General features: G+C 35.8%; 1 protein-coding gene, 1 long non-coding RNA gene and 1 pseudogene across 2 annotated transcripts; all 3 read right to left on the bottom strand.

Moving 5' to 3' along the window:
* Positions 1-1032: 1032 nt before the first annotated feature.
* LOC145638102 (uncharacterized) lies at positions 1033-2469 on the bottom strand. Its single transcript, XR_014114618.1, has 3 exons — positions 2353-2469; positions 1426-1608; positions 1033-1328 (listed from the first exon to the last, which is right to left on the bottom strand). It is a non-coding gene; the product is annotated as an uncharacterized LOC145638102 (long non-coding RNA).
* Positions 2470-2863: 394 nt separating this feature from the next.
* Positions 2864-5590, bottom strand: LOC145638101 (pentatricopeptide repeat-containing protein At4g20770 pseudogene; annotated as a pseudogene).
* A 1664-nt stretch (positions 5591-7254) lies between these two features.
* Positions 7255-13304, bottom strand: LOC145639201 (putative methyltransferase PMT25). Its single transcript, XM_081690374.1, has 9 exons — positions 13148-13304; positions 11528-12653; positions 11277-11426; positions 9985-10255; positions 9796-9906; positions 9528-9702; positions 8476-8748; positions 7892-8086; positions 7255-7792 (listed from the first exon to the last, which is right to left on the bottom strand). Exons 2-9 carry the CDS (start codon positions 12605-12607, stop codon positions 7564-7566), a joined length of 2484 nt encoding a protein of 827 aa, XP_081546500.1. The 5' UTR covers positions 12608-12653; positions 13148-13304; the 3' UTR covers positions 7255-7563.
* Between the last annotated feature and the right edge of the window lie 239 nt (positions 13305-13543).

The raw sequence follows: 13543 nt of genomic DNA, 5'->3' as shown, positions 1-13543 counted from the left end.
CCAAAACAACTTTACTTTGAGAGTTTCCAGGAAACACAACCACTGATTCAGGTAACCAAAGTCAAACTCAGCGACAATAGTCATACAAAATGTTCCAAGGTGTTGCACTCGGCCATCCTTATGAATTCTATGGATGTTTTTTGGTCAGAGTATCAAGTATCTGAATAATCTGATGTGCTATTTAAGGTAAGGGTATGAATAACACAGTATGGTTTTAACTTCTGATTTTGTATTTAGATATATCTGCTAAAACTAAAAAAAAGTATACAAGTGTTGGATACACTCTAGTGGTTCTTTTGTTTTGTGATTTCCAGATGCAGCTTAGCTGTTCCTGCAGTTTCTGATACGCCTACCATCAACGATCACTTGCAATCACAGTTTCTGATTCAAAGAGCTAATAAAAAAAAGTTGAAGTGTAGCAGAGATTGAGAACAGACTAAATCAGTATGAAAGATTCAGTTGCTCTAGTAATCTAATCAGTTATCAGTATTGCAGTTCAAGCAAGACAGAGCAACTCATCTTGAAGGAAATTCACAAGACTGTTCTATTGTTCTTATTACATTTCCTTCTAAATACCATAATCTTGGTTTCTCTAAAGCAATTCGTGAATTTTACTGTCAAATTTACAAGAAAACCACAGGTATTCTGTCACCTAGCTACTTGCCATGACCTTTTTTTTCCAAGGAAAACCTTTTAGTTAAACATTCTCAACTCAAATCTTAAATGCCCTAAATAACATAGATGGAATCCCTAAATAACTAAACAAGTAGTGAGAGAAAGTCCCTCAAAGTGGATGCCAATTAGCTTAATTAGTTAAATATTTTAAGAGATCAAATTATGTTTACATCACTTGCCCAAAGTGGTTCTCCTAACACCAAAAATAAATAAATAATGAAACTTTATAAACAATAATTGGACTCTTTGAAATAGCTTGCAACTCAATCCCCCCCCCCCCCCCAAAAAAAAAAGAAAAAGAAAACATTAAACGCTGATGTTGATGTAGTATCAACAAAACAATGCTTCTAAACTAATATAAGGATAAGGAATACCTATTCAGAACAACATATAGTCTCGAACTATGAGAACCAGTGCATCAAAGCTAAGCTATGGCTGGTGTAATAGTTTCTACATCGAGGGATGCCATGTTGTCTTCTGAACACAGAGCAATACTTCAAGATATTTTGAAAAGGTGAACCTGATCTTCCACTGTAAGGATTTGGTCCTGATGTCCACCTCAGCTATGGTTTCAGCAATGTCTCTCACTACTGGACTTCCTTCTGGCCTTTAGGATTTTGTCAACTTCTGCCATTACTGCCACAAACTTACACCTGAACAGAATAGTTCACTTACAAATCTTACCAGATGAAGGTATCTTTTTTTATTTTTTTTTAAGAGCTGTGATGAATATAGGATAACTTTACAAACCTTTTCTTGAGAGCAGAGAAAAGATGGTCAGTATGAAGTCATAAGTTCTTGGACAAGTACTGAATCACTTTGTACCAATCATGATATATTCCAAATAAACCTCATTGACATATAATCAGCATGACATAGCAGGAACTTACATTCATCACCCACAATTTCATGTCCTTAAAGGCTGCAGCAAATCTGTAATGAAAAGTGCAATGCTGATGACATCCTTACAAAAAAACTTCATTTTCTGCTTACCAACAGTAAAATATTACAAGACAGGCATGAAACTCAAAAACCAAATCACTAGTAGCATTTAGAAATGATCTTTCTTCAGAGTGCAAAGCTTGTTATGGAGTGTTCTTTGACCTTGAAAGACTAAGTTTCGGTACACTTCAAATCAGCACAATTATTGCAAAATTAAAAGCAATAAGTTCAATTCAGTTCAGAAAGCCTATATTTTAATATCAGTATATAATTAAACTACTAATTACTACTATAAATTTTAAGCAATCTGAAGTATATGTCACAAAGGGTTCCATATATATACTCCCTCCAATCCTGAATAATTGACACGATCAAACTTGGCACACATGCCAACATACTACTTTGAATTTAGATATAGATGATTAAATATCAATGAAAAATATAAAAAAATATTAAAAAAATTTGATGTTATGAAACTTTATATTAATAACTATTTAACAATATATTTCATGAGTCATGACAATTTATATTTTATACGTTACTAAAAAAACGTTATTATATGTCTATGCTTTATTTGATACCAGTAAGGCAGTAAATCTGCGAATTTCCACCGTAAATTTATTTTATCCATATTACAGCTCCAATGTACACTCACTAGTCCATGTTTCACTCTTCACTCAAATTATCATTAAGAGTTTCTGCCTTAAGAGACATTTCATTGACCAAAAAGCTTACCCTCCGTCGTCTCATCTGGTATGGCTGTCACATATATCACAGGAGACCAGTCAATGTCGATACCATCCATATATGATTTGATATCGGCGTTGTAAAAGGATCTGCTGTGTATGCAGCTATGCATGATTGCACTTGTATTTTCTGAAAAGGAGATGTTTAGTAAATGTATTCAATAATATCAACTTTTTAAGGGCAATGAAAAAAGGGAGTTGGTAAAACAAACAAACAAATAAATTTAAGATCAAGAATGTACCCTTAATCCACCCCCTCCCCCCGGGCCCTCCCCTGCAGGCTGCAGCCTGAGTAAATAACAAAGATAACATGCCCTACCTAAAGGGCAGAGAAAATGGAAGAATTGTCAAGTCTTTGGTTCATCATTCTACAATATTACTCCAATTAAAAAAGTGGGACAGCATAATATCCACAATTAAACAAATGCTACATTCCCAGTGGAGAAAAATATACTTTCAATAAGTCATATTAAATCAATAACTTACTATTGTTTGTTTGTTTTGTGTCTGTGTTATCAACTCCCTGTCTCTTTCATGTCTCCAGTGAACTGTTGCGACTCTGTGAGACGATGATCTAGATGTGTTTATAGAAGAGTGTTGGAAGAGCTCTTCTGCACTTGAAAATGAAGATGCCAGAAAATAAAAGTGCATTCAATAATATATACATTCAGCCTACAACTACACAAGTTCCAACAAAAAGACTCCGGAGCAGCACCTAAACAATTTGAGACCTCTCAATCATGGCAGCGTGACTGCCTTCAACCCCATTGTGATTGAGGGGGAATAATATAAGAGTCATCAGCTTCCAAAGTTCCTTTCATATTCTTATTTTCTGTCCAGCTATAGCCTGCATCCTTACCCACATTATTATCACTCATGAGCTCTCTGACTGCCCTTACTTCTTCCCATCTTCCCATTGAAGAATAGACATTTGCTAGAAGTACATAAGGAGTAGAACTTCTAGGATTCAGGGACAAGAGTTCATCAGCAGCTCTTTTTGCTACAAGAATGTCAGAATAAAATCTACACGAGCTGAGCAGAACCTCCCATATAACAGGATCATCTTTACATGGCATCCTTCTGATCAGCTTTTCTGCTTCATGCAACCTCCCAGCTCTACCTAAAGTATCAATAATGCAGGTGTAATGACTTACAAGTGGTTCCACTTTATGCTCTATTTGCATTGATTCAAATATTCTGATACATTCGTTAACCAATCCAGAATGGCTGCAAGCTGTTAGAACGGCCACAAAGGTTATATCATCAGGTTTTCTCCCTTCTCTTATCATGCAATCATACAGACGCACAGCTTCATCTCCAAAACCACTTTGTGCATACCCATGTATCATTTCATTCCAAATAACAGCATTTTTCATAGGCATTGCATCAAAAATTTCCCGGCCCCTCTCTACGCTACCACATTTACAATACATATCTATAAGAGCACTTCCAACAATTATATCATTTATGCATCCATACTTCAGTATCAGAGCATGAACTTGTCTACCTTGAGATGAAAAGGATTGTTTGGCACAGCAACTCAAAATTGTAGCATAGGTGAACTGGGTAGGGGACATATTCCTTCTCATGATATTAAAGAAACTAAAAGCCTCCTTTTCTAGAGAATTAAGCGAAAATCCAGCTATAATAGAATTCCAGCAAACAATATCCACAGCAGGCAGTCCATGAAAAATAGACTTGGCAATGTCCACTTTACCACTTCTAGAATACAAGGTAATAAGCCCACTGCCAACATAAACATCATCGTTTAAAGTTGCCTTTAGTGTGACAGCATGGACTTGTTTTCCACATTCCAGAAATGCCATCTCTGCACAAGAGGCAAGAACAGTAGCTAGAGTAGTGCAATCAGGCTTCACATTCCTAAACTGCATCTCCCTAAAAAGCATTATTGCCTCATCATGCTTCTCAACCTGCGAATACCCAGAAAGCATAGCATTCCATGAGCTCAAGCTTGGGCGAACCAGTTTGTCAAATACTTGACGCCCAACTTCGACATTTCCTGATTTTACGCTTGCTGCTATCATATTGATACAAGTAACCTCGTCTGGTTGGCAACCAGAAAACACCATTCTCTCCATTAGCTCCACAGCTTTTTCACACTTGTAAATTTCACCATATCCAGCAATCATGATATTCCAAGAAACAACATTCGGGTTGGACATATTTTGAAAAATGATTTCAGCATTATCCATGTCTCCATTTTTGGCATACATGTCAAGCAGTGAATTAACCAAATGAAAATCATCTTGTAATCCAAGCTTGATAGAAAGACTATGTACTAGTTTCCCATGCATCTTACGCTGTTGACCATCACCTTCTCGTCTAGTACAAACACCAAGAATGCTAGACAATGACACAGCATCTATGCAAGCTTTGGTCTTGTGCATCAACTTAAACACTCCTAATGCCTCTTCAACTCTCCTAGTCTCTTTCAAGCCACCCATTAACGCCGTGAAAGACACTTCATTAGGTGCAGGCAACTCTTCAAAAGCGCGAATTGCATCACCAATACATCTACACTTAGCATACATCGACAGCAAAGCATTACCCACATACAAGTTTTGGTCAGCACCAACTTTAATTGCAAGACTATGACACAACCTGCCGAAATTCAGCTCCACCAAAACACCACAAGCACTAAAAACACTTGCCAACGTAAAATGGGTAGGCACTAAACCTTCCAAAACCATCAACTTATACATTTCCAATGCTTTACCATGATCCCCATTTCTTACAAATGCGCTAATCATATTATTCCAAGAAACAACATTTCTCTCAGGCATTTCATCAAACACCTGGCATGCATCCTGCATTCTATTAACTGCACACAATGTACTCAACACAGAATTCCAAGAAAAAATATCTCTTTCAGGCATTACGTCGAACACATTGAGGCCATATCTGGGATTATCACATTTTCAGTAAAAATCGATCAAACGATTCGAGAAGAAGTTCTGAGAAATGAATCCAGTACGAATGATATGAGCATGTAAAAGCTTCCCAGATTTGTGGGATTTATTTTTTATGAAAGATTCTAATAAATTTGCTATGAACTCCCTTCTTTGCCTCCACATTGTTTCAGCCCTTATATGGTAGAACCCTAAAATTCTAAAAATACTCCATTTTTTTTCGTTCTTTTCTCCTTCTTGCCAAATTTCTACCTGTTCTATTCAATTTCTGGGCAAAACTCTAATCAGAAATTTGAAATTCTGCAATAACTGGTTTCCCACTCTTTTTTACAAAATATATTACCTCCCTTTTTAAATACTTTGTTCTAATTCTATTTTTTACACTATTTATTTATCCTACTTTAACTAATGTTTGTGATTTATATATTAAAAAAATAATAGTCCTGCGATACTTCTTGAAATCGTGTTAATGAATAGATTTTTAATTTTCAACATGAATTTATAGTTATTTATAATTAAAGATATTATTATTGATCATTATTGATCAAATACGCATACGTGTCCGAGTGAAATGGAGCAAATATTAATAAAGGAAGTAGTATTAAGATTTGGAGCAAGTATTAATAAAGGGAGTAGTTAAGTAACAGAATTATGTTAACATTTGATGCATTATAATGATGTGGGTATTAACCTTAAAAAAAAGGTACTTTGGCAACTTAGCCGGTTGTGTTGGGAATCTTGGGATAAATCTCCCCAAATCACAATTACTTTTAGTAGCTTAGTACTAATTTTCCTATAAAAAAAAAAGTAGCTTAGTACTAGTTTATTCCAGGGCGTTGCACGGATTAAAAATATATTATTTGTTTAAAATAATTGTCAATATTTTTAATTCAAAAAGTGTTATAATAATCTCATTAAATAATTTTGAAAGAAATATTGTATTTCTATAGTCTTTAAAAAAAAATGTTGATGTCAAAAATAGTTTTGATGGGAAAATTTTTCATAAAAAGTTGACATATGTCTCTTAATGATGTCAGTAATGTTTTGTTTTAGTGATAGTTAATAGATTATAGATTTGATATGTGTCAAAAATGATGTAAGCATGTTCTGTTTAGTACTTCGTATTAGTTAATAGATACTACAAGTATTTTTTAATTAAGTCTAGATAATAATAAAAAAATAATAATAAAATAAAAAATAATTAAAACTCCATAATAATTATTGACTTATTTGTAATGAAAAGAGAAAAAAGGGGAAAAAATGATATAGAAGAAGATGTTGGTTGAGTCGAAATGTCAATTCGGATGTTCAAATCAGATTCGATCGGGTTGAGTAGTTTAAAACTTGAGTCATGCTAAATCATTGTGTCCATGCGATTTGAAATCTAAATCGATATTTTGTGGGTCGATTTCAGATCGAATTGGTCAGTTGTGATTTTGACACCTCTATTTGAGAGGTTTAGCATAAAATCATAATTGTTTAGAGAGCCTTAAACAATACAAATACAGCTAATACTTTAATAAGCTAAAGCAATTCGTATCCACGCGATGACACGAGTTTTGTGTATGTTTTTTTGGTTTTGGATTAATCTTCCATGTAGCTTGAATATGAACTACTCAATTTGAAAATACAATAATGTTAGTTTGAAAGTAACTAAAGCACTAAATTTGAAAGCACTTGGAGTTGGATCTTGCTAACAATAATGTTAATTTGAAAATGCATATCAAAATCACATATGTTTTTTAATGTATTTTTCTAATTATAGTCATTTTATCCAACGCTTCTAAGACGTTGTTAGCTTTTGCCTTTTTAAGTTATGAGAATTTTTCATAAATTGGTGGTCTAAGTTAACAGCTATTTAATCAAACATTATTTTTCAACTCTACAAGTCAACTTTTAAACTTAATAGTTGTTGCCAAACAGTAACAAAACTCAAGCATACCAAAATAAGGAACAGAAAGAGAATGAACTTTTACTATTTTAAGCATTATTTGTCTTAGGGTCAAAAACATAAAAATTACTAAGTCCACTTCCCTCAATTTTATAGGGTTAAGTGGATTAGTGGAATACAAAACTATCAAGTAAATCAAACATGAAAATACTTACTAGGATAATTGTGCTATCTTTTTAGCCAACTACTGTATAAGATTGCTACACATATATAACCTCTGCATTCTTGAGAACCAGTGCTGCTAAATCAATAAAAGAATATAGATACCTATTCCGAAACAGCGTATTTTCCCAAGCTATGATAACCCGTCCATTGGAAGCTAAGCTATGGCTGACCTAATAGTTTCTACTTCAGAGGGACGCCATCTTGTCTTCCGAACACTAAGTAATCCTTCATTGTCCTTTGAGAACGTGAATTTGATCTTCCACTGTAGGGATTTCGCCATGCTCTCCACCTCAGCTATGGTTTCGGCATTGTCTCTTACTATTAAACTTCCTTCTGGCCTTAGAATTCTGTCTACTTCTGCCATAACTCCCTTGAGGTTACACCTGAGCAAAAAAGTTGATCATTACAAATTAAAGCAGATGAAACTCACTTACTCCGTATAATATTAATGGATCTTAAGCAATATTAGAAGATTGCCAAACCTTTTCTTGAGATCTGAGAAGAGATGATCAGCATGAAGTAGATCATATGTTCTTGGGTAGGTATTGAATGACTCACACCAATTATGATATATACCAAATAAACCTCGTTCATAGATAACCGGCAGGGTGTCTGGTGAGGTGACAGGAACTACATTCATAACCCAAAGTTTCAGGTCCTTCAAAGCTGCAGCAAATCTGGAAGAAAATTGCAAATCAGAGGAAAAAAAAAACAGAGTAACTTGCTAACTGCATCCTCATATAGCAGAATAATGCTAACATTCTTAAGTCATAAAACCCAGATGTATATGAACTTAAGGAGAAAACAAAATGCTGAGAGAGAGCAACACTCTCATGAGAATAACAAATTACAATCAAACAATAAGATTTGTTATACTATTTGATCTAAACATTTTAAACTTTCAATGCATGGTTTTGTAGTCAAATTAACGTTTTTCAAACTTCAACTATTTTCTGATCTCCTGATTATCAACTAATAATTCTTACTCCATATTGCATGCTTCAGGTAAATTATCAGATACAGAGAACATATGGAGTTTAAAGTAAGTAAAGTAACAAGAGCTTACCCTCCATATATAGCTCTCATATCCATCACATTTCTCACCGAAGACCAATCAATGCCAATACCATCCATGTAAGAATCAGCAACAACACGTTTCCAGTGCTTACTGTCAGCAGTGAAATCCTTTGGAGCTGCTTTGCCATAAACCCCAGTCTCAGAGTCTTTTAACCAGTAAGGAGTTTTATCCAGCCTTGATGGCCACTTAGCAGGCAACTGAGATCCACGTTCCGATGGATCTGTTGGTACTTTGTGTAAGCATGCCTCCATTGGTATATCCCTGACAAAAGAAATTTTCGACAATCAATATCAAATACATCAACTACAAAGGGCCACAGACAAAAAGGATGAAAAAAAAATACACACACAATCACGCACAGATGTAAAATACCAATTCATTTACCACCATATCCTCCCCACTTCCCACCGCCAGGTCCACCACCCTCCTGCAGCAGGGATGTAGCACTAACATGCCCTAACTGGAGGTGAGTGATCATAGAGAATTTGTACCAAGTCTTTATTCATAGCTCAGCAAAAAGTGCTCTCAGTAATAAGAGACACAACAACTACTAATCACAATTAAACCATCACAGTCTTTGCAGTGAAAATAATGCAATATCTGGTGGTCATAGTAAATCAAGAACGACACCCATCTGTGATTTGGAGATAGTTTACTCCTGTTTTTGAGCACTCACAAGCTGAAAACTGTTTGATATTTTAAGCCCTAGGTTTATGGTTTGAATGTTATTTTGAGACAAATTTTATGTATTAATGTGATTACTTCACTGTGACTAATAAAAATAGAAGTAAAAAATACTTATATTTATCTCTCACACCTTTCCCTGCTCGGTCAAAACAATGCTCTCCATGGGTGGAAGGGCTTACCATAAAATGTTGTCTGTGGGTTCCTCTACCAGTCACAACTCTCAAATGGGGTACAGGAAGCCAATGACTGGAGTCGTTCAGGTTTATTTTACACAAGTTGCTTTGACATAAGTAGCATATTTATCATGTGCTCTAACATCTATTTCACATAAATAAAGACAAAGCAAAGATTACCAGGCCGCATTTGGGTTATCAGATTCTTGACAAAGTGGAGGCTCACTCCTCATTCTACTCTCATAGCAATCATTGGACATAGGTTTGCGATATATTGCTGCAGATACTCCATTTACAGTATCTTTCCCGATTTTCAGAAGCTCCCAGCACATTGACTTAGTTAGCTTGGACATAGCTGAGAATACAGTACACAGAGTTCAGATCAGTTCCATGCCAGTAATTGCAAGACTAATAGAATGATGAAGTAAAAAACTGTTATATAATGCACCTTTCCAAATGGCCACGTTCTCCTCATCTTTACGGTAAACTGGAGTGGCAGACCATACAAAGTAGCTTCCCGGGCGCAAGACACGATTAAGTTCCAAAAGCAGTTTACCACCTATCAAATATATTAACGTTAGATACAAATTTAAATTAAACTTTTAAAAGTTGTAGTTCAGGATGACGTGTAAAACACCTTCTGCATGCCAAGGGACCCTGCAACGTGCACAATGGACGATATCAAAGGCGTTGCTGGGGAAGGGTAATCTCTTTGTACCCATGACAGCAGATATAGCTGGTATTCCTCTTTCAAGTGCAAATTGCACTTGAGCTTCATGTTCGTCTTTGGGAGCCAGTGACAAAGTGAGTACATCTTTGTCAAAAAGAAATCCTCCGAAACTAGCTACACCACATCCTACATCCAAAACAACACGACTTCGCTTCCCCCACGCAATATCAGGAAGAGTCTGAAAATAAAAGAAAAAAGAAAGGTTCACTGAGTTACAATGAAATTCAAAGTGCTAGCAACATCAAGTATGGGTTTTTAAGAAATGGGGTTGATTATTTTTCAACATCGAGAAACAACAACCAAATACATCCCACTAAAAAGTAATATAATTGTAAAGTTTAGAACACATATTGCCATCAATGATTATATAGTAAGTCAGTGACACACAGTATCACAGAAGCATGAGAAACCTACATTGCCAAAATTAAGCAGACCGAGAATAAGATATAGGAGAACAGATGAAGACTTGATCAGATGTGACAGAGAGAAACAATTCAAGTGTTTCCAGCACAAAGCATAAGCAAGGAACAAAGTCACTCTCAAATGTTCTACCACTGGAGAATGCGCAACAATAGTAATAAACTCACGTATAAACTGGTAATGAAGCAACAGCATAGTCAAAAAAAAAATTTCTTGATTGAGACAAGCAGGACAGAAATATAATAACAGATTGGGGGGGGGGGGGGGGGTCGGGGAGAGATAAACCAACGAGATTTGATCCCTAAACCAACGAGATTTGATCCCTAGACCACAGGAATCTAAGATGGAGAGGGATACCACTATTACACCATCTCAAAGCTCAACTTGATACCGGAAGGAAATTACCTAGTAACAAAAGAAGGGCTAGAGACATAAGAAACATACTTCAACCTCAATGAGGTGCCAACTGCCAAGCATGCAGGCAATGCAGCACAACCAGACATAAAGGTTAAAGAACCACTCATGACCTCTGAGTGAGGGACTAGACTCCAGCTATATAAATAATTAATTCTTCTATTTATTCCCTTTTTTTTTTTTTTTTTGATAAAAAATTATCAGTTGGTTTTATATACTTGTGAATGCATGCATCAGCAAAATAGCTGTTCACCTTTTTGAACATTACAGCCATAAAAAATGAGGAAAATGCATCAGCAATGATGCTACTTCATCAATAAAGATGAAGGATAATCAGCGGGGGAAAAAATGCAGTAAAGGATAACCTTTTCAATGAAATCAATGTAACGTGTAGCACCATGCACGAATTGTGTCCCACCACCAGGAAATGTGATATACTCCCCAGAAGCCTGTACCCAATTCTGATGTCCCTTCACTTCTGCAAGCTTGAGATGGGGAACATTGGCAAACCATATCTGCATAAACAAACACAACAACGTATTATAATAAGCACAAAAATAAGAATGATCCAATGCAGTCATTTCTTTACTTCTTTACTTCAAAGCACTTTGTGTACCTTCTCCCTGCTTTTAGGCCACCTCACGGAAGTTTTATACCCCTCAGGCAGAGGAACGAGGCATGTGGGAGCTTCCTCAGGGCAGTGCCTCTCTCGGTGTTCATAATGACCTGTACTGGGAAGCCTTTTGATAGCCTGAATGTTGTCAAGGCAAGGAATATAATCTGGCCCAGCAGTGACATTACAGAGTTTCCATTTGTAGGTCTTTTGGTCCTCAGAAGATGAGTCTGAGGATTTCTCAGAAACTTTCTGTTTTTCTGACTCAGCTTTTTGAGTTGACCAAGCCCCGGTCTGAGTGGAAGTTTCATCAAGTAACTCTGCTTTGTCCTTGGACTCACTTTCTGTACTAACTTTCTCCTGGCTTTGACTATCAGTTTCATCCTTCACTTCATCTATCTTTTCCTTAGCACCTTCAGAACTCTCCTCAGATCCAGATTTCTCTTCAGAGTCGTCAGTTTTGAGTTTACTGTCATCTATCTTTTCCTTTACACCTTCAGAACTCTCCTCTGATCCAGATTTCTCTTCAGCTTCGTCAGTTTTGATTTTACTGTCATCATTATTTTCCTCAGATTCTTGTTGAATTTTTTCAGTTGTCTCATCTCCTCCGTTATTTAAATCTTCTTCCGCGCTTTTGACATCTTCATCCTTCACAGACTCAACTTCTTTTTCCTTATTGGCATCAGCCCTCTCATCCTCATCAGAACCCGATTTCTCTGGCTTCTCCTCCTGACCAGATTCACCCGAATTCTCAGACTCTTGGCCTACACTTTCATTTTCTTGCAACTTCGAGTAACTCTCATCTCTCTCACTGGCCTGTTCAATATTCCCCTTGAGACCGTCCTCAGGCAAGTCACCTGAATTATCCTCAAACTCCCTAGAACTTTTCTCACTCACTTTATTTTGCTTGGCATCCTTTCCTACAGACATACCAACATAACCAGCAGGGTCTACCGACGAGGACATCGTGATCCAGGCCCCGACTAAGCATGCTGCCACAATCACAACAACAACAATGGTCGAACAGTAGTTCGACGACGATTTCCCCCTCGCATCAATGCGAGTATACCTTCCGGACGCCATCCCTTTACCAAAACCACAACCACCCTCTCAAATTTATCTTGTAATACTGACAATAGAAATCACAAAGAACTCAATCAACAACCCAGAAAATCAAAATTGCAAATCAAAATCAAATTCTATATCTTTAAGAAAAACCAATCAGAAACCTACCAAGAAAAAGCAATATCTACGTTCACATTCAAAATAATTACAAAAACCCATAAAAGCAATGAACAGAAACTCAATCATAACTAGTTAAAACTTACAAAAATTACAACCCACAAAATTTTCAATCATATTAAACAATCCAGCATCGATCCACATAAAAAAAATTACACTTAAATCACAATTAAAATCACAAAATTCAAACAACAAACTATAATACTAGCATTGATCTTTCTTCATAAAACAAGATTAATTCCTAAATAAAATAAAGCAAACAATCAAATTTAGAACTACAAACAATTAGAATAAAGAACCCAAAAGCCTCAAAAAACAGGAAGAAATACCAAGATCCAAAAAAATGAAAATGGGTTAAAGAAAGAGAGAGAAGAAATGTACCAAGTTGAGAAATCTGAAGATTTGGAGCTAAAACAATGAAGAATTTAAAGGGGTTTTAATGGTGGAGATGAGAGAGAGAGAGTGAGTGATGGGGTTCACTCAACACTGTCGACTGCCGACTACAACCGACTGCCTTTACAGCGGGTGTTGGAATGATTTATTCCTAATTACTTTATTAATCAAATTTTGATTTTATATTATTATAATAATCAACCTTAAATCAAGGTTTTATTTATTTATAGTATAGTACACTTGCAAAAATTTAATACACATGTTGTATCTTGTTTCCTAAGCCAATTTATGTAACTATCTAAGGAAGTGAGATCTAGTGAGATTTTTTATAATTCTAATGATTTGATGGTGTGTGTATGTGCAACGTATCGGGCTATTAATTAT

Source organism: Chenopodium album, chromosome 7 (assembly GCF_948465745.1).
Source record: "Chenopodium album chromosome 7, dcCheAlbu1.1, whole genome shotgun sequence".
Taxonomy (NCBI): Eukaryota; Viridiplantae; Streptophyta; class Magnoliopsida; order Caryophyllales; family Amaranthaceae; genus Chenopodium; species Chenopodium album.
This window is presented reverse-complemented; position numbering and strand designations above follow the sequence as displayed.

What these genes read in the sequence shown, in the direction of transcription:
- LOC145639201 (XM_081690374.1), bottom strand. Translation starts at nt 12,607, where the DNA reads ATGGCGTCCGGAAGGTATACTCGCATTGATGCGAGGGGGAAATCGTCG. An exon ending in GAACGTGGCCATTTGGAAAG is followed by an intron (nt 9,703 to 9,795) that starts GTGCATTATATA and finishes CTGTATTCTCAG; the next exon opens with CTATGTCCAAGCTAACTAAG. An exon ending in TTCTCAGATCTCAAGAAAAG is followed by an intron (nt 7,793 to 7,891) that starts GTTTGGCAATCT and finishes TTTTTTGCTCAG; the next exon opens with GTGTAACCTCAAGGGAGTTA.